This window comes from Xenopus tropicalis, chromosome 1 (genome assembly GCF_000004195.4).
Source record: "Xenopus tropicalis strain Nigerian chromosome 1, UCB_Xtro_10.0, whole genome shotgun sequence".
Taxonomy (NCBI): Eukaryota; Metazoa; Chordata; class Amphibia; order Anura; family Pipidae; genus Xenopus; species Xenopus tropicalis.
In genome coordinates, this window is record NC_030677.2 from 79,600,144 (window position 1) to 79,627,201 (window position 27,058).

A 27,058-nucleotide genomic window follows, 5' to 3' on the forward strand; every position below is an offset into this window, starting at 1 on the left:
CCTAATTTTTACTGGATGGGCCAGTAAAATACTGGCTAGGTAGCATTCCTAGCAAAAACTATAAGAAAAATTGTGTCATAAAGAGTCTTAGGTTTTTGATTTGAGCGTCTACAATTAATAGAAGCAATTAGCTTGCTATGAGGCACACAGAAGTAACGTTACAGATTGATGTGTGTAATTAAATAACTGGTATTTTGGTGAAAAATTGAATTTGATACTGCTTGTCTTTTACACCATTATTTCTAACTTGAGCAACATAAAAGAATCCCATCATGCCACATTATTGTAAATAAAAATCAATAATAGCACTCAGCAGGCACTGATATAATTTCAGCCCCCACTGTAGAAAATGAAACCCAAATACAATGGCAAATTAATATTTATGTAGAGAAAATATATTATAAAGAGAAATGACAAGATGAGTCAGGCAATGGAGCCCTATTGTTTGCTGAAATTGCAGCAAACATTTTATCTTTTGGCCCTTCAGACAGCTGTCATCTTTATGTAATCAGAAACGCTCCGCCGTTACAATGGCAAGCACTCTTTATTTGAGAATGGAACATTCTATGAGAGCGATTATGCAAATAGAGCATTGCAGTTTTGTACAGAATTATTTAGATTCTTTAAGTGTTTTTTTTTTTTTTAAAGGTTCAGAGAAAGCAAGAGTTTTGAGCAAAGATTTTTTCCTTTAATGTGTGTTTTCAGATCAACAACTGTGATCACATTTTTTGACTTAGGGCAATTATGTACAAATGAATCTACTAGTTGTTACAGTTAGGGAATCTTATTAATTATAAACTTTTTGATTGCAAGCTCAGTTGAGCAGGACCTTCTTTCCCGCTAAGTATGTAATCTATATGTTCATTGTATAGACCTCTGCAGGTAAGGAATCTATAACCTATAACATTTGATTTTTCCATATATTATATGAGACATTTAGGGGAACATTAACGTTTAGTTAACTTTTTTTGGCAAAAAAAAATTCAGCAGGTTTGATCTGTCAAGTACCATTGAGTCCTATAGAGGCCTAGTATAGTCAGTGGCGGCCTGTCCTTGACACATTTTCAAGGGGAAGTTAATCTCATCATTGTTTTTATTTTCACCCAGTTTTAAGTGACACTTTAAATTGTTTTCCAAGAATGAGTTCCAATGCTCCTAAAATGGCTTGTGGAGCAATTCCTGTTTGGGAAAAATAAAGAGGATTCACAGAAACAAACATCCTTTTAAACTCGAATTTTTCAAATATTAACAATGCTTTTGGCTTAAAAAATTCATGATTTTGGAAGAAAACTCAAAATTTTCGCACAAACGATTCAAGCATTATTGTGACATTTTATAAATACTACAATGATCAAGTTTAATTTAAATTTATACCATGTCGGGTTTAAATGGCCAGAAAAAAACGAATTTTAGTAAATCAGCCCCTTAATTTTAGTATCCATCATTTCCTCTCTATCTGATTTTTCAAACCTATCCCAGTACATTATTTTCCTACTGGAGGCCAAGCAGACAAATGAGAAAAAAAAGTGTTAATCAAAAGCCTTCACAGTTTATTTGCTTGAATTATCAAACATTTCAACTGATTTCAGTTATTTCTTTATTTTTAAATATTCATTACAATTGTTTCCATGAGCAGGACCAAACATATTATTTTTAGACCTGAGCTTGTGCCTTTAAAAACAAGTGTTCTTTTAGTTGGCATATGATTTGATCTTCATATTCATCTCCATAATTAGGGAAAATATATGTGTAGCTGGAAAACATCAATCACTAATACAAATGATTAAAAACATAATAATCTTCCTATGCCTAACATTGAATTAACTAGTAACATAGTTTTGGCCCTGACTAGTGAACCACAAACACATACGTGCAGTCCCAAGTTTGTTTTCCTCTTCCAAGAGGTAAGAGCAATATTCTTTGCTCAGAAAATACTAGAGAGACACTGATGCAGATCATCCTTGCACTTCAAAAAAAAAACCCAAAACAAAAACCTTAATGTAAGGTATGGTCCAAGATACACTTATATAGTAACTTATTTTCAAAATGTTCACTGTTTGCTGGACTTACATAGTCTTTGCTTGAATTATATACAATGTGCAAAGTTTGCAGATGGTAACAATAAATGGCAAAGAAAATGCTTAGCAACCAGTCAAGAGAAGCATAGGAAAGTGCAGGATAGTCAGTATGTAGTACCACCATGGTTAAAGGCATAAGAACAAATCAGTCCTTGTAATGAACTGGTAATCTTTGGTTAGGATTCCCAAGTTTTTGAAGCATTAATACTGTCACCCACTTTATCATGCTAAGACTGTGTAAAGGTTGCAAATGGGTTATAGTCATTTGTCTTTGTCAACTATATTTCCTTATTAGGTTATAAAAATAGCCACAGAAAGGGGGAAATTAGTCCGGCTCTTTCTCTGTTTTATCATTTATCTAAGCAAAACAAAGTCTGCAGCACCGAAAGAAAAAAATGTTATAAGTAACTTAAAAAAATGAATACTTTATTTATAAAGCAGGATTGTACTTTACAGCTCCATACATTTAATTGCTGCACCCTCTTCTTCCCAGCTTTCAGACAGTTTGGGGCAAATCTTAAAGGAGAACTAAAGCTTAACTAAGTAGTAGGCTAGAAATGTTGTACATTATGTTTTGGGCTTCTGTACCAGCCCAAGGCAACCACAGCCCTTTAGCAGGGAAGATCTGTGCCTTCAAAGATGCCCTCAGTAGCTCCCCATCTTTTTTTCTGCTGATTCACTGCACATGCTCTGTGCTGCTGTCAGTTACTGAGCTTAGGGACTGACGCACAATCTACTGTATATATGGAATATAAATGTCACCATATAAGGTTGATTAATACGGATGCACCAAATCCAGGATTCAGTTTGGGACTTGGCCAGATTCTGGCTTTTTTTGTCAGAATTCGGCCGAATCCACGCCTCTGGCTGAACCGAATCCAAATCCTAAAAATCATGTGACTTTTTGTCACATAAAATTTTTCCCATTTTTCCAGATTTAACCCTTCCAAAACCTAATTAGCATATGCTAATTAGGATTCAGATTCAGTTTGGTATTCAGCTGAATCATTTGGGGGTTCGGCCGAATCCAAAAAAGTGGATTCGGTGCATCCCTATTAATGAATACAGATTATTAGTCCATCTTAATTCATTTAAAATTTTACTTTAGTCCTATAGAATCAACTTATTTGACAGACCAATGATTTGCTTCTCAACAATTGCTCAAAGCTGACACTCCTAACAAAATCCAAGATGGGGAGCTCCTGTGCCAACTTTAAAGGCCTTGAACATTACTTTTTTTAGAGATACTGAACCTTTAGGCTAGTGCAATAAGTTCAGTATATAAAATATGGCATTTTACCCATATTACTTTTTAATGTTTAGTTCTCCAGCTGCACAGAGTACCTATAGGGATTTCCAAGAGGATCACAAGCTTACCTTATATCTTACATTGTGTTATATTTTTCAAACCTTAATTCCAGCAGTTATGCAGGCAGGGAAACTGCACAAAATTGCAAAGATATAAGCTGTTTTTTTTTTTTAATAATATAAATTACATTAGGGTGGTGCAATTGGTACCAATCACAAATACACTGTAAAAATGAAATTTGTGGCAGTAATGATACCATGACATGAAAAAAACATTATAAAAAAAAGACAGGCCCTGGCCCTTGACAGTTTAGGGATAGGCATAAGGTGCCACAGGATTTTTGAGATAACAATATCAAATAAGATAATAAGATCAAAGATATAAAAACAAAGTGGAGTCAAATTTTTTTTACAGATACTTCATTTTTCCCAGGAACTTTTGACCAAATTCATTATTTTAAAAACGTATGTCTTTATGCACTGGGGGGAATGGTTTTCTATTGCTTTTAGAGTCTAGTCTATACCAATATCTAAGTAAGCGCTGGCTCTGTATGTTCCCAAATGGTAATATTTTCCCCATGTGTCATGGCTATGTATGAAAATTACACACTTTTCCACTGATGTAAATACTGTGATTAGTTCACCTACCTACTTTAACATTTGAGAAAACTAAAGGCCAGATTCAGTTCAATGGGAAAAACATCTAATTTCTCATCATGTGAAAACTCCATTGACATTTAAAGGGAAATCAGGATTTGAATTGAAGAAAGGTTTTTACCATTGAATTAAATCTAGGCCCAAATTTTACAAAAATGACCCACTGCTGTTGTTGTCAGGTATGGGGTAAAACTGTGGGAGTTATAGAGCGATACATATTTTATTTATCAAATATTGCTCAAGGGGAGTATTTATACTTACCCAGTAGAAAGAGTAATTTTATATTTTCATCACCATAAATACTATGGGTATATAAAAAGAAGGAAATCTGATCTGCATATATAAAACACAAGGTCCCATTAATTTTGCCCCATATTTATTATATAAAAGAAATACTTCTAAGAAATCACTGGAGTGGTTTGCACTTTGCACTTCATTTCTAAACCCACAGTTTAATGCATATATCTTACTTTGCATCAGAGAACATTTATATAATATACCAGTGATGTCCAGCAACTTCCATGTAAAAGGAGCAATAATTCACGTGTGGGCCAGTTACTATTTAAAATATTAATTTTGTACTAAAAAGTCTGTGGCCTTAAAGGCTAGAACCATAAAAATCCTTGGAGGGCCATATGTGGTCCTTGGGCTTCCAGTTAGACATCCTGGATCTGGAGTTGGGCTGTATACCCTTTGGGAAACACGCATACATTTACATAAGTATTGTGTACATTCTAGTGCAAAAAAGATGTCTCTTGCATCTAAAGACATTAATAAATACAATTCTTTTGTCGGTGATCTGTAGATGATACATTTTGTAATAATTATTTCAATAAACAGAGATTGAATTTCATTTGTGTACACTAATAAAAAGGACCAAAGTAAAGCTATTGGGATTTTGGACCAGTACTTTGCAGTTATAATTAGCTCCTGTTTTATTACAGAACCTTTTTGTTAAATTGCAGTTAATACTTGTTGTTTTGTTCGTTGCACAGAAGGTATTAAGCAAAGAAGGCATTTCACTGGTATGAATATTTAAATGGAAAAAAATCCAAGCTGTTTTTTTTTTGTTGTGTTCAGAAAAACAATACAAACAACATGTGGCATATATGGGCAGGGTCCATGATTTTAGGAGTCATCATAAAGAGGATTGTTGTAGTTTCCCAAGGAGCCATAATCTTGTTCTTCTAGTAGTCTTCCGTAGGATGAATGCCTACAAAATAAAGTAAATTTTGTGTTCAAAAAAGATATTTTACCTGTTCTTCAGCAGAATTACAGCATTATTGTATATTTACAATCAGGCACAAAAAAATTGACAGATACACAACTTATATGAGAAAAGGGCAGTACATGGGTGGGGGCAGGTGTTCTAAGGGTGGCCATACACATTAAGATCCATGTTTGGCGCGGTCACCAAACGAGTGGCTTTGCTCCCGATATGCCCCAATATGCCCATATCACTGTAGTGGGTTATATCAGGCTACCTAGGGCCAAGTGATCGAATTACATCGACAGGTATAGGAGCTGTCGGACCAATTAATGAGCTGATGCGGCCTCTGATCCAATGAGAAAATCGAACCTGCCCAATTGACGCCGGGCAGATTTTGCCCGGATATCGATGAGTGGCCTGCCGGGGGGCATACAGTGGCAGATAAGCTGCCAAATCGGTCTAAAGGACTCGGCAGCCTTAAATCTGCCAATGTATGCCCACCTTTACATGCTATTTAACTGCATGTCATTCAACTATCACAGCACTGATATAGGCACATGTATCTAGTCAAGGGTGAAGACATACGGAGCTACATAGTAGCAGCTACTTGTCACAGCTACAAAATGTCAGAAAATACCTTGTCTTAGACAATACTGAGAATTGCCTCTGCTAAAACACAGATAGAGACAATTTTCAGGAAATGATCAGCATTGTCTATTTTTGTAGCCGTGACAAGTAGTTGCTTCAAGTATCTCTTTGTGTCTTTGCCTCAAGACAGTTATTATTTATAGGGCTACTCTTTCCCAGTTACATTTTAGGGTGAAGACACGTGCAGCTACTTGTAGCAGCTAATTGTTGTGGCTACAAAAATAAAGTGGAAATTAATTTAGAAAAACTCACAAACTAATATGGCACTGGCAGATATATTTAGTAATGCCTACAGTGGTTAGTGCTATGAAAAAAATTAAAACTGATATTACAGAAACTGTAATTTCTGGGAATTTGCAAAGTGAGCTACGCCCACACTCCACCAAACACATTATTTTTGATAAGCAGCCGCTTGCTCTGATCAACCGTTTTTCAAATCTCTCTTAACATGACCAGTCTCAAAGTTAACAACCATATACTGAGACATTATTTCTGTTTTTACGGCTTTTGCATTACGTGATTAATTTTCTTTTTCTTTAATTTGAAATTATAACTGGGGTCAGATGCACCAACCAGAGAGCAGATTCATGCTGTGACTTTTTGTTACATTTTTATTACTTATGTTGCTGTTTGGGCACGCTCTCCTCCCTACTATTTAACCCATTGCATGGCTGCCTGTCAGTTTAAAGGAAAACTATAACCCCCAAAAAGTCAGTCTCGTTAAAAATATTAGGAATGCACCGAATCCCAGCATTTTTTTAAGGATTCGGTTTCGGCCGGATCTGCGGTCCCGGCCGAACGGAATTAGCATACATTAGCATATGCTAATTAGATTATTATTTTTTTCGTGTGTGCGTGTGGCGATTTTTAACCCTGATCCTAATCAGCATATGCTAATAAGGATTCGGATTTGGTTCGGGATTCGGCCGAATCCTGCTGGGTGGGTTCAGAGGTTCAGCCGAACCCAAAAAAGTGGGTTTGGTGCATCACTAAAAAATATATTGCATAAACATGCTTATATATAAAACCCTGCTTCATCTAAATAAAGCATATTGATAAAAATACTTTTTTTAGTAGTATGTGTTATTGGGTATGCCTACATAGAAAATTGGCATACAAAGAATTAAGTTCCGGGATCATGGAATTCACAGTGCACACAAACAAGCCAAGGCACACATACATGCTAGGCCATTTTACTTCCACACTTCATCCTGTTACAGTTAGAGCTGCATCTGGTCATGTGATCTCTAAGGAAGCACACAGCCCATCACTAAATATATATATATATATATTCCAGTTTGACGAGATTCTTTAACAGGTCACTTAACATAATATAAATCATCTCTTGGTTAAGTATTCATTATGGGGGTATAGTTTTCCTTTAAATACCAAATGCCAAACTCCAGATCTGCTGAACAAAACATTAAATAATGCAAAAACAGCAACAGCACAAAAGTAAAGCCAGTTTTACACAGATTACCAGTAAATAGGTTGGGTTTCCATGCAGTGCCAACTCAACCCACACCAGTTGTGAAACCACACCACCCCACAGTGAACAGGTTGGATTTCTATGTGGCCCATACTCAACCCCCCAGCTCCCATGTGTCCTGTGGACAGCACGCCACCCCCGGACATTAGCGTCATTCTACAAATCCAGACAATTTTGAATGCTTAGATTGTATGTCATTAATACATATTTATAATATATCATATGATTTGCATTAATACATATTTATAATATATCATATGATTTGCATACATTATTAACTACATTCTTTAATAATGCAGTAATATTTCATAATATAATGTGAAATGTATCTATTCTTTTAGCTTAAATATATTTTGTCTAGACAGACATAAAATAGCATACACCAGTTCCTCTGTCCGGATTCCGAAGGCGTCTAATAATAGTTTGCAACACTCGTCTCAAAAGTGATCACTAGAATATTCTGAGGAAATAGCAGATGAGTTTGTTCTTTTGTGAACTTAAGTGAACCAAATTAGTTCCTTTTAGATTCTTTTTGCAAATGCCCTTTACCTTTGAAATATGGCTTTTTTTCCTCAAATAACAAAGTGCATGTGTTTTTTTCTGTGCAATTTTTTTTTTAAATAAAAGTTTCCATGTGACATCTCCTCTTAGCACAATAAAGATGTGCCAAGCAGGGCAGATGGTAATCTGTCAACTGTAGAGTGGGTTGGAAAAAGGATAGGGGTTGGAAAATGAAAATGAGATATACAGGAGGAGGTGAAAGGCAAATGTAGCAGGAACAATAAAGAACTAAGGCAAAGAATGATCTGTAAGAGAAATACTTTGGGTAGGAGTCATGAGGGAAAACAGAAAAATGGATTAGGGGAGTACCAAAAGAGGCTGGGCACTAATCCACAATTTCAATTTGCCATCTTTCCTTATGGTTGTTAGAGAGTCAAGGTATACAGAATTTCATAACATTAGTGACATCAGTCAGTTTGGAGGTTTATGAATCACTGACATTACAATAGAGACAGTATGATGTACTACTGTACTACTGTATCTATTACATATATACACACACATTTCAGTGAATTCTTCATTTCAGTTTTTGCCTCCCCTAAAAAATAGCAGAAACATTCTCCACTCACCTTATTTTCCAAAAGGCTGCTCCTCCAAACACCAACAAGACCAATAAAATTACAATTATTGTTATGGCAGCAACACTACCTGCAAAGAATAAAGAAAAAATGTGACATCAAAATAAATGTCTTAAAATGTCATTAAACATTTCAATATGATACATGCCAACATTTTGAAAAAAATTTTTGAAAAAATAATCTAAAACATAATTTCTATAAAATCTTTTAGAATTTTGTCAGGGTCAGGGACTTCAGAAAAAAAGAACAAACAATATACTTGAATGGAGAACAAGTACAGAACAATGTCTACAAAAGGGGATGTGCAGCTTTTAGTTCATATATTAAAAATGCTACATTTGTGTTAATGAAACCACATTGTCAGTATTGTTTAAGCAGACAAAATTATTTATTTTCTGAAACTATTATTAAGGGTAAACATTTCCTTTAACTTAATAGCAAATTTCCTTCTGGTCTTGGCTTTTTATCGTTGCTCTATTATATTTTTTTTGCTGTTATAACTATGTCCTTTTATCAGTGTCCCAGCACAAGTGCATGTCAACAGGTTGTCAGGGTGAGGGACTCCAGCAGTCGCAGGGCACTTCATCAAGGGCAGCTGTTGGTAACTGGTACCAGCCAAGCTATAATTACATAACGAATGGGCACAGAGCATAGAACACAATAAAAATCAGACACAACTTTTCTTTATTTGTATTTGTATCATGCAGGTCTGCCTGAATGAGCACTTGAAGTGTTTTTACTGAGCATGTTTTTACTGAGGCTGCTGCTAAAGTCTAATCTCATTAGACTGTAGTAGTCGGCTGTACTCAGCCTGCCTTCAGTCTGCATCCTGCAAATTCCACAATTCCCTGCACATGTGATGTCATTAAGTAAAGTATTATCACAGTGCAATGCATTGCGGGTTATGTGTTTCCTGCATGCTTTCTGTAAGCTGTGGAGAAGTTGTTACAATTTGTAACATCAATATTTTAGTTCCTCCTCCCCTGCCAGGATTTCAAATGATTGAGAACGAGAAGAACTCTTTTGCTGGATTTCAGCATATAAAATTTGTATTTATTCATACTTTTTGAAGGAACAGATTACAGTGATAGGTATATTAGGGGTTCTGTGTTGTGTTGGTCTCTTTAACAAATTTTCCCCTTTACTAAAAATTTTGTGGAAAAATTGTGTAACTATCTGACTTGAAAAAAACACATTGATGAAAAGAATTTCACTTGATATAAAACATATTTTAGGGCTATATAAAGTGGTACAAATAGACCATTAAGAAAATCTAGGTGCATCTAAATTCACTTTTTAATTCACCTAACTAGTAACCCACAGCAATATAATATAAATCAAACTGGTCTCTGGCCACGTTGGCAATGGGAGCTAATCAGAAACAAGTATACAAGGCTACTAAGCATAATGTTATAGACAGGAACCATGTATACTGCTTGACTCATGCTGCACAGAAAAAACACCATAGTTAGCAACCAAACTGATTTCTGAAACTGGGGCTGCGTGAGATGGCCATGGGCATCAGAGTGTATAACTCTTAAATGGAAGAAAAAGATATTTAGGGATGACATTTTATATTCTTTAACATCTGGGATGACATTTTATATTCTTTATGTTTGCAAACCATCTCTTCCATAATGAATCTTATACACAGATGAACTAGTAGTTACGCTCAGCGATCAGTAGTTGGACAGCAATATCACATGCATTAAGTGTGAAGGTAACGCAGCTGCAATGCGGAATGACAATGAATCTTCTGTAGATGTATTATTCTTAATCTAATGCAATGTTTATACTATAGATCTACAAAGGCCACGGAGAAATTGAAGAGCTCTTACATTTGACAAACATCTTTCTACCCAGTTTTCAATAAGGATATGTAACAGACGTCACAGAGAACAAACTCTTCTGGGGATGTTCTCTCATGAAACGCACGACTGATTCTTCTGATGTAGCTCCCTGAGAACAAAAGAAGTATTTGTGCACTTTTGCTCTTTGTGCTTGCCTTCCCATTTATAGTTTGCTGTGTGTTTCTACAAATTAGAAACCATTACATTTCCTGCTTCTCCTAAATATACAGCAGCTCCAGTCAACCTTAGGTCAGCTGGCGTTACTCTCTTATCAATAATACAAAGCCTGGCTTTAGCAACTGATGTGGCTCCGCAGTGCCAAGTTTCCTTTCAAGATTATGCAGCACCATCTACCACCCCCTTGAATGTTTTACCACTGAGTCACAATATACTGATATCCCTTGTGAACATTTATAGCAAGCCTTAAAGAAATGCATTTCTCTACTGTTTGATTAGTTCTTTTCTCATGTAAGCAGTTTACAGTAGACAAGCAGAATGGTTTCCTTAGGCATATATGCACCAGTGGAGAAAACAAGCTGCAGTGCAGTTTTGGGCTTCAGTCCATATTAATGAACTGGTAAAGGGGAATGGAAGCTTTAAACTATGAGGTTAGACTGTCAGGGTTGGGGTTATTTCTCTGGAAAAAAGGCGCTTGCAAAGGGACATGATTACTCTGTACAAGTACATTAGAGGGGATTATAGGCAGATACGGAATGTTCTTTTTTCCCACCAGTGGTCACCCCTTTAGATTAGAGGAACGGAGCTTCCATTTGAAGCAGCGTAGTGGTTTTTCACGGTGAGGGCAGTCAGGTTGTGGAATGCCCTTCCTAGTGATGTGGTAATGGCAGATTCTGTTAATGCCTTTAAGAGGGGCCTGGATGAATTCTTGAACAAGCAAAGTATCCAAGGCTATTATGATACTAAAATCTACAGTTAGTATTGATGTTGGTTTATATGGTTTATGTATGTGAGTGTATAAATAGGTCAGTATAGATTTGTGTGTGCTGGGTTTACTTATAAGGGTTGAACTTGATGGACTCTGGTCTCTGGCATGAGTATTCCTAGTACTACTGGTGGGTAGGAAACTAAAGATTTGGCAGTGTAGATTTAATTGAAAAATGTCCCTTGTGCCACTGCATGTAAGGAACATAAAAAATAAAAGTTTGCACTGCTAATCTGTACCGGTTACTCCTTTCCAGTACTTCTTAATAATGCTTTCTTTGGACCTTCAGGCATAAGGCCTGAAAGCAGACCTATAGGGACCATGAATGGGTTTGGATGTGCAATCAAATTTTGTCATTTTGCTGTGACATCTGCATTATCTTGCTTTGTTTTGTGGCATATTTATTTTGCAGGCAGGTCTATTATAAAGACTATCACTCATTCAGTTGCAATAATATATACAGTATTTATGAAATTGGCTAGTTTTAATTGAAGATGCACATGAAGCATTTTTATGGTAATGGCCCTATACCGGTACATTTTACAAATAGCTGTAGATAAAGTAGACCCACCCAAGCAGAATAGCCCATACCATATGTACAAGTAAAGTAAATGTACTGTCCAAACTGGCTGGTATCTCCCTGTGCACCTAGGTCCAAACAAAACAATGTTTAATCAAAATCTGCTCAGGATGATCCATATCTCTTTTAGATATGTCTGAAAATCTACTCAGCTGATAATAATAATAATGGGTAGATAGTGGGGGTTGGATGACCCAGCTGCTGACAAGTAGAGTTCGGTCACCCTCTCTCAGCTGTTCCCTTGCAATGGTATTGGGAGATGAATTATGGAAGCTAAACTGCCACTTTCACATTATAAATACTTTGGTAAATGAATAGACAATAGTGATTTGTAACTATTGATAGGATTTAATAGTAGCAGCCGTCACTCTCGTAAGTACAACAAACAGTGAAGCAAATACTTATTGAGTAGTATAGCAACAAAAGCAAGTACAGAGGATTTCTTACCATTACCTATAAGAAACAGAACTTGTAAAGGCTTAAGATCACCAGTACCCATTAGTAGTTTGAATCTCCTTCAAAGGATGCTTCTCACAAAGTAGAACTAGCCTGAGTCCCTTTTCAGATAATTGTTACACATTATCTATCGCCTTGGAGAACTGTCTCCAAACTACTCCTCAGTGGAACTGGTCCTGCTCTTGCTAGCTGAGTTATTTAGCTTATAGCTCCTTAGAGAGAGATAGGCCAGAATTCAACCATTGTCTGACCCTTTCTGCAACTTATTAAAGGCTTGGTTAGACTGAACTAGACTCATTTACTGAGGTCTAACTTTACCTCAGTCCTTCTGGCAGATCCATTCACTTTTCTCACATTTGGCTAATTAGAAATCCTCCTCCCACAGGGCAAAGTTACCAGAAACTGGCATCAGTTAAAACAACATTTGCACTCATTTAGTGTGACTGCACTTTAGTAAGGGCTGTTGTATGGATTTCTAACACCTGAAGATTATTCATACACATAATAATCAGTATAATTTTGCTATAAAACATTTTAATTTATGTTACTTATGAAGGGTGATTATTTGAAGTGGAATTTCTAATGATGTCAACAGAAGCTGCTTGTTGTCACTGTAACAGAATTTTATATTTTTGTCACATATACTGCCTTTCATTGCTTCATATTACTGTGCTTCATATTAAGTGATCTTACCTTGTGATCTAATGAACAGATGGACTTTCTGCCCTGGATCACATTACATGATGTATCAGGTTAAACAAACTGCAAGACGATATCTGACTGTTACTGTGAAGTAGTTTGTATGTACCTTCTACCTAGGGATGGAACCTGTTTAGTTTACCCATGGTATGTTCACAGATGTACTCCATTTTTTTTCTAAGGCAAAAAAATTGTGTACCTCTGCAATTCAGGGCTAGGTACAGGGGAGTATGGTTGCCTTTATGAGTGCTGAGATGGTGGCGTATGGGTGGGCACTTGAAAAAGTGTTTCCTCCTCTTTTTAATTATATCATTATCCCTATAAATATAATTTGTAACAAAAAGTCTTCTTATTCCTACTGAAATAACTTCCCCTTACAGCTCATTATATTTATAATTGACAACTTTTTGTTTATTATACCGGAATATTTTTATTTATTAAGCAAGAAATCCTTTTTCTTCAGAGATCGGAATGATTTAGTGTCACTTGTCCTTACAGTTCATTATTTTAAAATGGATGTTTATTTATGATATTTATTATGCCAGAGAGCACAGGCAACAAAAAAGTAAAGATAAAAGGTTAATATACATAACTCATTATTCCTTCTTGTACTGGATAAGAGAATAGGACTAAACTATTCCCCTGATCTCTATCAGAAATTACCTTTTTGTGCTAATTTTTTAAATTCTATATTTGATCTGAGGATCAGAACAAGAGGTAGCCAGAAGATACTTGTTCCTTGTACACAACTGTGGTGGGGCACTGGCCACGTAATGTACCACTTTTGAAGACCTTTTTCCTAGTTTTAGCCCATCTTAAAAGTCCAGAATTCAGCGGGGGGTGATTTTGTAAAGTCCATTCTTGACCATTCAGCCCCCAGGTCAAGAATGGCTACTGTGCACGGGAGTGCCAGCCTTTGAAAAATATGACCAGAGATAAATAGATACGACCACCATACGGGGTTTACCTTGACGTGGTATTGGTGGCTTGCCAATCTTATGATCATAATTTTGTAACTAAAAACCCCTATGCACTAGCATAGATAATTTACTTATGAAACAAGGGACCAGGGAATGTGCATTGATTAATCCCACTCTCTTTTTTTTGCTACTTTCAAACAGAAGTCACTGACCCCCACAGCCAAAAAACTATTGCTTTGTAAGGCTACATTTTTACTGTTATTTTTACATTCTATAACTTCTTTTTCTATTCAGGTCCTCTCCTATTCATAAACCCGCCTCTCATTCAAACTGCTCCCTGGTTGCTAAAGAAAATTTGGACCCTACCAACCAGATAGCTGCTGAAATTCCAAACTGAAGAGCTACTGAACAAAAAGTGAAAAAACTAAAAGAAAAATACAAATAATAAAAAATAAAGACCAATTGCACTCTTATACTTTACGTGTTTAATTATTTTTGTATATTAAGTGTAATTATTAATTAATAGGAACCTACAGTGAAAAAAATTTTTAAGCCCTTGTACCCTTCTTTAAAGGGGAACTATCATGAAAAATGATTTTATAATATTGAAAATATAAAATCTAGACAAACATTTTGACAATTTATAGCGAAAAAAAATTTTGGACTGTTACAAAGTTATGGCTAATTACTGACACAGCCTCCCATCTCCCACCCTCTAGAAATATGTGAGTGACAGAGCAGAGTGAAAGCTGATTTGCTGTGGCATGTCATGGGGCCACACCCCTTAACAGCAAACATGTGCAAAGGGGAAGTAAAGGAAAGGAGCCAGACTGGGCTGGGTGCTGATTAAGCTGCATTTATACATATAACAGTAAAGCAGCTTATTGTTTATATCCTCATACACACAGCACTTCATGCTCTTTTGCATTTGGGTTGTGCTGCCCACCAGCAGCCTTACATCAGCTGCCAGACACCCTCCTGCAATTTACACACAGATAGAAATCTTACTTCAATAGCCAGATGCAGGTATAATGAAAGAGTGTATAAAAGGGACTTCCTTCATACCAGTGACAGTGACACAACAGCTGCAGCAATATGACAGACCTCTGCACAGGCAACTGTGTGTGTACAGGCACATAGACTCCTGTATGTTGAATTTACAGACACCTCTCTAGGTCTCTCAGAGTTCTCTTGTAGACTAACTATCAAGCTTCTTGATTAGCCAACTGAGTCTAATATGTTATCGATTAGCTTGTATACCTATAAAGAATGACTACAATTTATTGCACAAACAGTAGCGCAAATTACTGTTTTTTCCGACACCATTTATATACAAAAGGCAAATTGTAGTTTTATGGAAAAGTGTAAGTGGATGCCATAAAGTTTTTGTTTGATTTCCACATTCACCTGCCAGCTCACTTGGCGTGTATGTTTCAAATTGCTGGGCCTTTGTGCTAAACTACAATTGCTAACTCGATTGCTGCTGCTCATAAAAAGCAAGTGATATGTGGCTTCTTTAATTTTTTTCTCATAAATAACCAATAAAGTTCTAGGTGTTTGCTAGTGAGTCAGGTGAGTGAGAAAGAAAGTGTCAAGACAGTGAAGTCTGGAAATTAAGTTAATTTTTAGACCTTCTTCAAAGTCTGTTCTAGGTTTTCTATCAGATAGGAAAGATGGACAGGTGGGGGTTAAATTTTAGATGTCAGTCAAGAATGGTTGGACCACTCCCACTCCTCTCTGATCAGAACACAAGCTGCCTATAAGTACTGAACAAAGTTAAGCAGTTCCCCTTTAAGTGTATCACTGCACCACTCATGCGCTAATCATATTCAAGATTCCCTATGATATATGCCAATGCTCAAGTGAGCTGATATTTGCTTGTGCCAAGAAAATGCCCAAAAGAACAGTAACAGACATAAAGATTTTTCAGGTTTCATAAGCTCCCACGTGCAGATATGAATGTCAAACTATGAAATTATTATCAGACTTTATAAAATAAATCCTTTTTGCTCAAGGTTGCTTACAGACTAGATTAGGGCATGTGTCCAATTTGTAGTTGGTATAAGTTAATGCCATCCTTATAAATGTGAGACAGATAACCAATAAAATATATCTTTTGATTAAAGGAATAAACCTAAGAAAAAGCAAAACATCGAACCGCTTATTGTTTGAGAGATGCAGCAAAAGAGAACAAGTGAAATAAAACTCACATATTTTGTCTTTTATTAAATGTTAAAATTGGCAGCCACCCTAACCTTAAGTAACGGCTCAGAATGATGACAATTATAAATTAAGCATGGACTTTACTGGAAGGAACACTGTGATGACATTCTTTTGGTGCACTAGATCTGTGTTAGTGTTGCCGAGCTAATAAAATCTATCATTATCAGTTATGTGTCGGCACTCCTATAAACTCAGCTCTTGGGTAGCAATTGTAACTAATAATAGAGGTCTGCATTTTGTTATATAGAGTGATGTGTGTTGTGTTTAAGATATTTATTCATACTTTCTGTCTAAACAAGTGCCCTTCTTATGATACTCAATATTCAAATTTTTGTATTTTAGGTTGTAGCTCCCACTCATATTTACTAATGACTAAATGTATGACTAAGGGGCACATTTATTAATGTACGAATTAAGACTATTACAAAAAATTTGTATTTTTTCAAAGTTTAAGAACTGTGCATATTTTCTGCGATTTTTTCATAAATTTCTGCAACTTTTTCCTACTTTCTGACAATTTGTCCAACAAAATCGCATTTGTCACGAAAGTTCGAAAGTACAAAAGTTTTGGATTCATTCAAGCTTCGGTATCGTGATTTTCCTTTGGCCAGGTTGGAGCTGCAGAGTGCCATTGAGTCCTATGGGAGGCTTCCAAAAATCACTTCAAAATCACTGAAGGATCAAAGTCAGAACGTTTTTCTCGCCGTTTACGATCGTTCGGATACGAAAATTTCAGAACAATTGTACCACAATAAAATTTTCGCACTTTTAACGATCAGTAATTATCGGATATAATACAAATTTAATAAGCTCTCTATGGAAATCAGGTAATTTTACCATTTCCTAACGAGCAGATCTTGTGTATGGCCAAATTAAGTTTCCAAACCTTCTATCAATAATGGATATGCATAAAAAAGACCCAGAACTGAAGCTGGCCATACATTATAAGATCTTTCCCAGATTTGCGCACCTAAGGCTGATCTTATCGTTAGGCTCAATCACAACGATGGGGATCTCATTGTATGACAAATGAAAAATACCTTTTGAAATCTACTTCAAAATGGTCTGACTTACCTGAACTCAATGCTTTTGGTTCTCCAATGCCAGCAACAGTAGTAGCCTCACTTGTCTCACTTTCTTTCTTGGAGGTTGATGTTTGGCTTGTGCTTATAGTAAATGGTGATGTTGTCACTTCACTATCTACTTTATATACAGTTGTTTCTTTAGTACCTACAGTACTGCTTGTTTCAGTTGTATTCTGGGTTTCTTTTGTTATTTTGGGTAATGAGGTGGTGACATCCATTGTAGATAGATTTGAGTCTGTTGCTGTAGGATTTGAAGTCAGTTCAGTTCCAGTTACATGATCTGTTGAATTTGAGGATACCGTAGAGAGATGTGTAATGTTGGCTGTGTCAGTGATGTTTTGGGTAGCACTTGGAGTCATTGGAGACGTACTAAACGCTGGCACTGAAAGGTCTGTTTTCCCTGTTGAATTGGTATATGTAACTGCTGAAGTAGTAGCTGATAATGTAGTTTCTTTGACAGTAGAATTCACTAATGAAGCTGTTGTATTGCTTGTAGATGTGGTGGCAACTACTGGTTTGCTTGTAGAGTACTCGTCTGATACATGTGATGTAGCCATTTCAGTTGAATTTGTGGCAATGGATGTTGAAACAGAAGCTGACGCACTGGACATTTGGGGAAGAGTAGTATAGAGAGAGTAATCTGTGGTTGGACCAGTGTCAGTAGATAATGTATTATTTGGAGTACTTTGACCTAGGACTGATAGTAAAGAATACATTAGGAGAATACATTTAAATATAGGAACAGAACACAACCTCCATCCTTCACCTACTGATTTGGTTATAGATAAGGGCTCTGGCACACGGGGAAGATTAGTCGCCCGCGATTAACTCCCTGTTTGCGACTAATCTCCCCAGTGTGCCAGAGCCCTAAGTAGGAGTTGATTATTAGCTTTAATCTCTCTGTTTGCCCTGTTTAGAAATAGATTATTCACAATTAGAACAAAAGGCACAAAGTATGTTACATTTATGTATAACATTTGCATTTCAGCTTCCTACCTATTAAATGGAAAGTATTGTCAAAATAGTATATATATATATATACAGTATATGTATTTTTCAAATAATGACAAAACTTAAACTTTACAATATAATAAAAAAGATGCATATTCCAAGCATATAAATCCCTATGTCTCTCCACCCCCCTCCACATTGGCACGGCTCTGTTCCATGCTGTTGCTGGGCTAAGTCAGATCTTAAAAAGGCATTACACAGAGGCAATGGGGTGGGTCAAAGCTATTACCTATTTACTAAGGTGAAAAAGTTCAAATTACCTAACTGGCTTGTGCTTCCTAAAATAGCATTCATATCTGTAATCTATCCTGTATTGCAAAGTAATGAAAGCAAATGGAATTTATATATATATATATATATATAGCGAACCCAGGGTGGCACTCTGCTTCAGCTCTTAGCTCGGGTGCAAGGTAAATGATTTAAATATCCAAAAAAGACCAGCAACACCGAGTTATATTCCAAAAACAATCAACTGTGTATTACACAGTCTGTTCATGCGTTTTTAATACACAATTGATTGTTTTTGGAATATAACTCAGTGTTGCTGGTCTTTTTTTGGATATATATATAAGCAGGTAAAGAATGTCGGCACTCTTAGGATTTCCACAATAAAGCAAAAAATTCTACAGGCTTTTTTAAGATGCAAGTGGTGAGATTTATTACCAACGTTTCAGTCCTTTCTTAGGACCCTGACGAAAGTCCTAAGAAAGGACTGAAACGTTGGTAATAAATCTCACCACTTGCATCTTAAAAAAGTCTGTAGAATTTTTTGCTTTATTGTGGAAATCCTAAGAGTGCCGACATTCTTTACCTGCTTGTAGAATTTCTAGCTCTGGCACCAAAGTTTAGGACTATTGTGTTGTGTGCTCCCCATTTTGGACTCTATGGGGCACATTTACTAATCCACGAACGTCTGAAAAGCGTCCAAATGCGTTTTTTTTGTAATGATCGGTATTTTTGCTATGCAAAAGTCGCGACAATTCACGAAAGTCATAATGGCTATGAAAAAGTCGCGACAATTCACGAAAGTCATAATGGCTATGCAAAAGCCGCGACAATTCACGAAAGTCATAATGGCTATGCAAAAGTCGTGACAATTCACGAAAGTCATAATGGCTATGAAAAAGTTGCGACAATTTGCGCAAGTTGTAACGGCTACGAAAAAGTCGCGACAGTGAAGAAAAAAATACGAAAAGGTTGCAAAATGTTCGTTTCCAATCCGATTTTTTCCCATTCGGGATTCGGATTCGTGGATTAGTAAATCAGCCATATATATATATGTATATATGTATATATGTATATATCCAAAAAAGACCAGCAACACCGAGTTATATTCCAAAAACAATCAATTGTGTATTAAAAACGCATGAACAGCTGTTCATGCGTTTTTAATACACAATTGATTGTTTTTGGAATATAACTCGGTGTTGCTGGTCTTTTTTGGATATTTAAATCATTTACCTTGCACCCGAGCTAAGAGCTGAAGCAGCGTGCCACCCGGGGTTCGCTATATATATATATATGCGCCTTGAGAAAGGTCCCGATGGGGACCAAAACGTATCGTTGGCTGTTCATGCTTCTTAATACACGATTGATCTTTTTGGAATATAACTCGGTGTTGCTGGTCTTTTTTTTGGATATATATATATATATATATATAATGCAGGGGAACTTTGTAGTTTCTGCCACCTAAAGTAAGCTTTATCAGAAAGGTGTATGTAAATATGGCTATAAGCACTCACAGAAAATCTGTACTGAGTCCTCTATCAAAAGAAACACAGGATTTCCTGTCTTTTTTTGTGTACACATGTTCTTTGGTCAGACTTCCTCTCAGAAAAATCCTTCTGTGCAACTCCTCTCCCTTCTCCTGCCCCCCCCCAAAGAATTCATAAAAACTCCCTCCCCCTCCCATCAGAATGTGTGATCTGAGCTACCAACAACTAGAGCTGCAGCAGAAAGCTACCAAGACCAAGATAAAATTGCAGCTGCTATCTTAAACGAACAGAGAAAGCTTCTAGGGCTCTTTAAGGCATTCTGCAGAATAAATATAGTGTTCTAGGTGGCACTAATATGGCTAATCTATTGGCAGTAAAATGGCAAAATGACTTTCCTTCTCCTTTAAAGCTAGGTGGCAGTAGCTCCAAGGTTCCTACAGCCGACTGTCAATATACAAGAATAATGCAAAGACTTAATTTTAATGCCAAGTGCTGTAAAAAATGCATTCCTGACTCCAAACATTTTCAGGACATTTTCTGTCCTGTAACTGTATTAGATGCAAACTCCTGGGCATCCTTGGGGGGAGGGGGGACATGCTGCATTTGTGTTCCTGAACTGACAGTGTGTGCATCAGTACAATCCAGGGTAAAAAACGCAGCATGCTGGGTAACAGCCATTGTAAATTGTGTATAAAATTGCACGTTTACACTGTACTTGCATGTGAATAAATGGTCCTTTAGGGCAGTGACACAAAGGGAGATTAGTCACCGCGTGACAAATCTTCGTTGTTGCTGGCGTCCAATCTCCCCGCAATGCCATTCCATCGGCTAGAATGTAAATTGCCGGTGGGATGGCATACGTGGCCCCGCAATTTGCCTAAGTCTCCGTAAGATCAGATGCTATCACAAAGCCTGACAAAATCTCCCTTGACAAAATGATACTGCCACTAAGAACATACTATCATTGAGAGAAATTCCACCCTGAAATCATACTTTAAGGTACTAAACACAGAGCATCAAAAAGCAAACCCTCAATATCACCAATATAAAGAAAGTTAATCACTAGCTACACATGTGAGTGCTGCATGGGACTTCGCATGCCATAGCCTGGACACAGTTTTGGCTTTAAAATCTTATTAAGCCTCCCTTTAATTAACTTGATTAAAGAGTAAGTACTAATTTCTAAGTGACAAATAACCACCTTCTGTAAACAGATAATTATCAATAATTACTTCAATAACTTTTTAAATGACATAATGCAAGCACTGACAATTACCCCACAATCAAGCCTTTATTAAAAGACAATCCAGAATGATGCTAATCAACATTTACATCAGGTGAATATCACGTTTTAGACTGAATTGCTGCCGTGTTTGTCATTTAATAGAAGAAATGATTAGTGCACTATATACTTTTATCAGACATAAATAATGGACTGAAATTGTGCTAAATCAAAGTCAATCTAACACAGAGTTAAATCTCGTTTACCACAGGCGACTAATCGCCCCAAAATGCCTGCCCACAGGCAATAAAGTGAATTGCAGGTTGTAAGGCATACGCATAGCTTCATTATCTGAATTTCCTATGCAAGAAAGTTCGGGAAACTCCGGAAAGAAAAAAAACACATGTGGTTTACCACCGGTAGCCAAGATTCAACTGCAAGAGACAAATCTCACTGTGGCACGTGGCCATACACCGATATGCCCACCTAGTGCCAAACAGTGGAATTAAAACAGTGAGTATATGGGCAGTCAGACCAAGGCCCGCATCAACAAGCAGTTCCGATGGAAAAATCAAACCTGTCAGATCGAAAGCTGTCCAATTTTGTATCTGTCCGTGTATGGGACTATCACCTTGTGTGCAGACAAAATAATTTTTCAGATCGAGATGAATATTGGGAGATACAAAGGGACTATCATAAACTGGTATTATTTACTGTAAGTAAGAGGGAAAGGCAAACACACCCAAATCAAAATTGAGTAACTGGAGAATCCTGAAAAATTTTCAGCACTCAGTAAGTTCAGTAATTTCCTATCCTATATAAAGTATTTCTAGAATGGCTGACTAAGATGCACTTTACAAAATGTATTTTCTGTTCTAGAAATCCCTGGAACCAGGTAAGGGAAGTTTTTAGTCGATTGATGATAAAAGGGTGCCTGAGCCCAAACAGTCTGAAAATCACTGCAGAAGGGGCTATTATACATAATACTCATATTGCTCATTTCTTACAGTTGTTAATATATATAATATTTTTTGTTAATAAGACCTAACAATGTTTCTGCTACAAAAAAAAGTTACAGTAGATCCAAAGCTTCCAGCAGGAGCAACTGATTGTACAGGTTGCAATTATTAGGCACTATGTTATTCAGCTAGTATTGTCTTGGTCTAAGGCTAATGCCGCACTTAGCGCATGGCGTATATTTTCGGCAAGCCAAAAAATGCTTGCTGAAAATAGTGCCATATGCTCCTACCTGTGCCTGCACCTGAATGAATAAAATGCATTTGGGTGCAGGCACATGTAGACGATATCCACCAAAAATATGAAGTCTTGCGTTTTTTTTGACGGATACCGGCTACATGTGCCTGCACCCAAACGTATTCCATTCATTTGGGTGCAGGCACAAGGTAGGCTAAATTTACAGTAGCGGGGCATATTCTCGGCAAACCTTTTTTCGGCTTGCTGAGAGTATGCCCATGTGGCATTAGCCTAAGTAGCCAACTGTGAAATAGTTATTTTGAGGGGGAATAAAAATAAAACCCACTGCCCACTGCCAAATCTAATAATTAAAATTATAACTGTGGCTATTTATTATTTATTTAACAGCAGCACTGTAATGCCAGTTCATAATATGCTACCTAGGCAACAGGCCAAGTTGGAACTAAAACAGGTACCCCTGCACTACAGTGGTCTAATCCTGAAATCAGTAATACAACACACAAAATTCTCACTGCCAAATAGAACAGTGAACTGATCTTCTGTAAAAAAAAGAGCATGCTGCTTGTGTACAGGCAACAGGATTTGTATATTTCTTTCAAGCACTATTCTAATCCTATCATTAATATTTAATTTTGTTTAATAATGAGCTATTCCTTCCTGAACAGTCACTGCTCAGTGTAAAGTGAACAATTAAACAAGGAGTATAGGGAGTTGCTAAGGGGGAAAAGTGCTTGAAATAATACAAGCAACTTATAAGGGTAAAGACACAGAGCTACTTAGTAGCAGCTACCTGTCACATTTACAAACTGCCAGAAAGCACCCTGCCTTAGACACACGTGTTTTTGTAGCTGCTACAAGTAGCTCCATCCGTCTTAGCACTAATAAAATTCTGCACCGCCATGATAGCCCCATAATGGGAAACAAATAACATGTTGTTGTGATGATTACCCCTGAAAAGGCACTAGGTATCATTTTTCAGTAAATATTTGTGTAAAATGTAAGTTTTTCTGTGCTTATGTTTTAAACATATCTAATATATATACTTACGTAGCACAGTGCTATGTCACATGGCAGTTCTTTAACAATTCAATATGCAACTTTGTTTCTCTTTAAGTGGCAAAAAATAAATAAATCATCCCTGTAATTTATGCTGAAATGTAATAAAAAGAAATACTGCCAACCTGGGCAGCTCCTTGACCTTCATCTACAAGTGCAGCAAGGTCTTCTTTTCTGAGCGTTAGCAAGTATTAATTGTGTAATTGAATTAATATTGTCTTTCACGTTCCATTATGCTGCCCTGCGAAATGTACCATAGCTTTCAATTTAAATGATGATAACGCTAGTAATTACATCTTCTTCTTCTAACAACACTTATTAGGAACAGCTCTTCTCCAATCTGTACTAATGACTGTAAGGATCATAGAACGATATATCGTCTGTAAACTCCTTGGCTCAGTTGCTAAAGGTATGTTCAACCAAATAATATCTCCATAATAGGAATGGATCATTATTCACTATTGGAAGATTGCTGTAGGCAATTAAAGGCACACAAAAGGAGAAGGGCGCACAGGTCAAACCAGAGTTAGAATACAGAAGAATAATGTATAAAAACAGACAGCTTCCTTGGATTGGGCTAAATGATATATAAAAAAGAAGCCAAAGTTTCTTTATACTACCTCTCAAATATTTTGCTTTATGGCATGCTAAGCAACTGACAGATGGTGGATGGCACACAATTTTAATATGATTCCTAGTGCTCATTTTAGATGTTATACAAGACAACAGTACAGTGGAAACTGACTGCATGATTCATTTTTCTAATAAAAAGTCAATATAAAAAAGTGCATTTTGATGACACTGAAAACTAGACACCAGTCAATAAAATCCTTGCCAAAATAGGAAATATATATTTATCATGAAGACAGCTGCACAACAGAAGACAACTGCTCTCAGGATTAGAGGGGAAAAAAAGCGCTACAGCTATTTATATGGCCATTTTTCAGCAATGACAACTTATGTGCAGTAAATCATAACACAAAGCTCTTCTGAAGTCTTCCCACTGAGCTGCTTGTATGCATTTATCATCTAAGGAAAAAGTCACGGAACACAATAAAGTGCTCTTTTGATCCCTTGAGCTGTGCCATTAGGAAGATGTAGACATCCTCTTGTGCTAAAGCAGTTCAACAAAAACATAAAGGGAAAGTAAACTAGATTTCACTTACGCAACTTGGTAGTAATATTTTCCTTGAAACACTTAAAAAATGAAATCTGTTGTGATCGTGTAATAAAAGGGCCAACATTTGCTCTAGAAAGGCCACAAATGCTAGTAACTGACTATGTGCTATAATTTATCAGAACTGGAGCAAACTTTGCCCCATTAATACATAATCCGCAGGGACTGAAACTAGTTTCTGAGTCTTTCAAGAATAGGCATTGCATTGCAATGACAGTGCATGCTTGTCAGTGTTTTACATGAATACAGGTTTAACAGAAACTTTAAAACTGTGTCTACAATAAATTACTGCAATAAAGTACTTCCTTGAATAAAAATGACTCCTAGGGAACATGAACATGAAGCTTATTTCTAGATGTTTAAATGCATGCATGTTCAATGACCATTTCATTAAAAAATAGGAAGCTCAATTAAAGGGGAACTTTATCTTCCACTATCTCGTTTATTGTTTTTTTTTTTCTGAAAACCTTTCTAATTTTGTGGCAAAGTCAGCATTTTTTTTACTTTGTCAACTCTCAGATGACATTTAAGGTTTGGAGAAGGGTGTTTGTTGTTTTATTTTTGTAGTCTGTATTTTGTAAGTGGACCCTATAGCAATAGAATTATTTATTACAGGCCCATTTGGAGCCCATGATTAATTTGAATAACTGTGGCAAGAAAACATACTCAGGATAGAGCAAAACATTATATAAATGACAGGAAAATAAAAGGGCATGCTTTTCATGTTGTGTTTCTTAATGCTACCATAAATAAACCCACTGCATCTATTTTGAATAGAGGGCATATGTTGTGCTAACTATATCATATCATTTTACAGGACAAAGAAAGTGAAATTCACTGGGGGTGTTTGTGTGTAAACTCAGTAAACAAAAGGAATTCTGGGAATGAATTCCAAAAGAATTCCTTTTGTTTATTTGTATCTGTATGAGGCAGTCTCCTCAACCCTAATGATATGTTTGTGTAAACTTAGTAATTTGTTAGACCCCCCTCCCCCCACAGTCAATTCAGCTGCTTGCATTTTACCCTAGGCTGGTGCTCTTCCAAGGGATCCTTTATTCTACACAATATAGTAAAATGTTTGGCTTTACTATACAATGCATACAACCACTCAAAGATGGCATTGTGGTGCTCAGAGGAAACCTGCGAGAATGTACATTCTTTCCGGTGGGATGGCATATCTGGGAGATTAGTCGCCCGTGACAAGGGTGATTTGTCGCACGGCGACTAATCTCCCTCTCTGTCACAGCCCTAAGCAAATAAGTATTTATTGATGGGCTTCTAACAAGTCAAAAACTGACACAAATTTTGTGCTATTCTATATTTCTGATAAAATGCATTTTTTTTGTCAAAATGGCCCAACATAGCATGTGTGCTGCTATTGCACGCCAAATATAAGCATGTTAACACACAATAGCACAATAAAAAAAATCTAATGCATCTAATAGTTTATTATTTTCACTTTTAGCAGAAAGAGCAGTTTCTAAACAACTAGTAAGATACTTTCTGACACCTTTTATGCTTTTTTGGCAAAGAGGGATGCGCCAGGATTCCATTTGAGCACTTAACAGAGGCAGGAAGAATCTAACAGTACTCTGTTATTTCGCATTTTACACACTGACCTTAAAGGAAGATTGCTTAAAGTGTACAAAGGACCTTATTTTAAAAAATGCAATCTTTCCAAACTGTATCGTCCCAAGGTTTAATAAAATATAGTACTTTAATTATAGCAGATGGTGTTGACTTGATTAGTGATGTACGGAAGGATAAAAAAAATCTTAAAATGACTTATTTGAGGAAAATCCCTAAACAGTCTTAAAAAGCAATATGTGTCTATCTGTAACCTGCTTCACTGAGGAACACCTAATTTTTAAAACTGGGAATATTCCTGGTGGGACCTGGCTCTGTTGGGCCTGACACCTGCCTGCAAGCAAAACAAACAGTGCAGTGGAGGCAGGGGGCGGAGTGGGGAGTGGTGGTGGCTGGGTGGTGGACCCTTAGGTGCCTGGGTTTTGGGCCTCAAATACTGGGGAGTCACAATCTGTTCATATAAATTTATATGTACTGCAGACAGCTTTAAATATCACATAAAAGTAAGTGGATGTGCAAAAAATAATATATTGTGTAATATTGTTAGCCATATTAAAGATGCATCAACGCCATGCAAAAACACCTATACACACTAAAGGGCTGATTTACTAATCCACAAATCCAAATCCCGAATGGGAAAAAATCGGATTGGAAACGAACATTTTGCGAGTTTTTCGTATTTTTTGCGATTTTTTCATCACCGTCGCAACTTTTTCGTAGCCGCTACGACTTGCGCGAATTGTCACGACTTTTTCATAGCCATTATGACTTTGTGAATTGACGCGACTTT

General features: G+C 36.6%; 1 protein-coding gene across 1 annotated transcript in view; it reads right to left on the reverse strand.

Annotated features, from left to right (window-relative positions):
- Nucleotides 1-3,215: 3,215 nt before the first annotated feature.
- The window catches only part of parm1 (prostate androgen-regulated mucin-like protein 1), a 41,842-nt gene continuing 17,999 nt past the window's right edge, over nt 3,216-27,058 (reverse strand). Inside the window, exons 2-4 of the mRNA XM_018096385.2 lie at nt 17,275-17,982; nt 8,521-8,599; nt 3,216-5,256 (exon numbers count right to left, since the gene is read on the reverse strand). Coding sequence (XP_017951874.2) covers nt 5,172-5,256; nt 8,521-8,599; nt 17,275-17,982 — 872 coding nt within the window. The 3' untranslated portion in view covers nt 3,216-5,171. The remainder of the gene's footprint in view (nt 5,257-8,520; nt 8,600-17,274; nt 17,983-27,058) is intronic.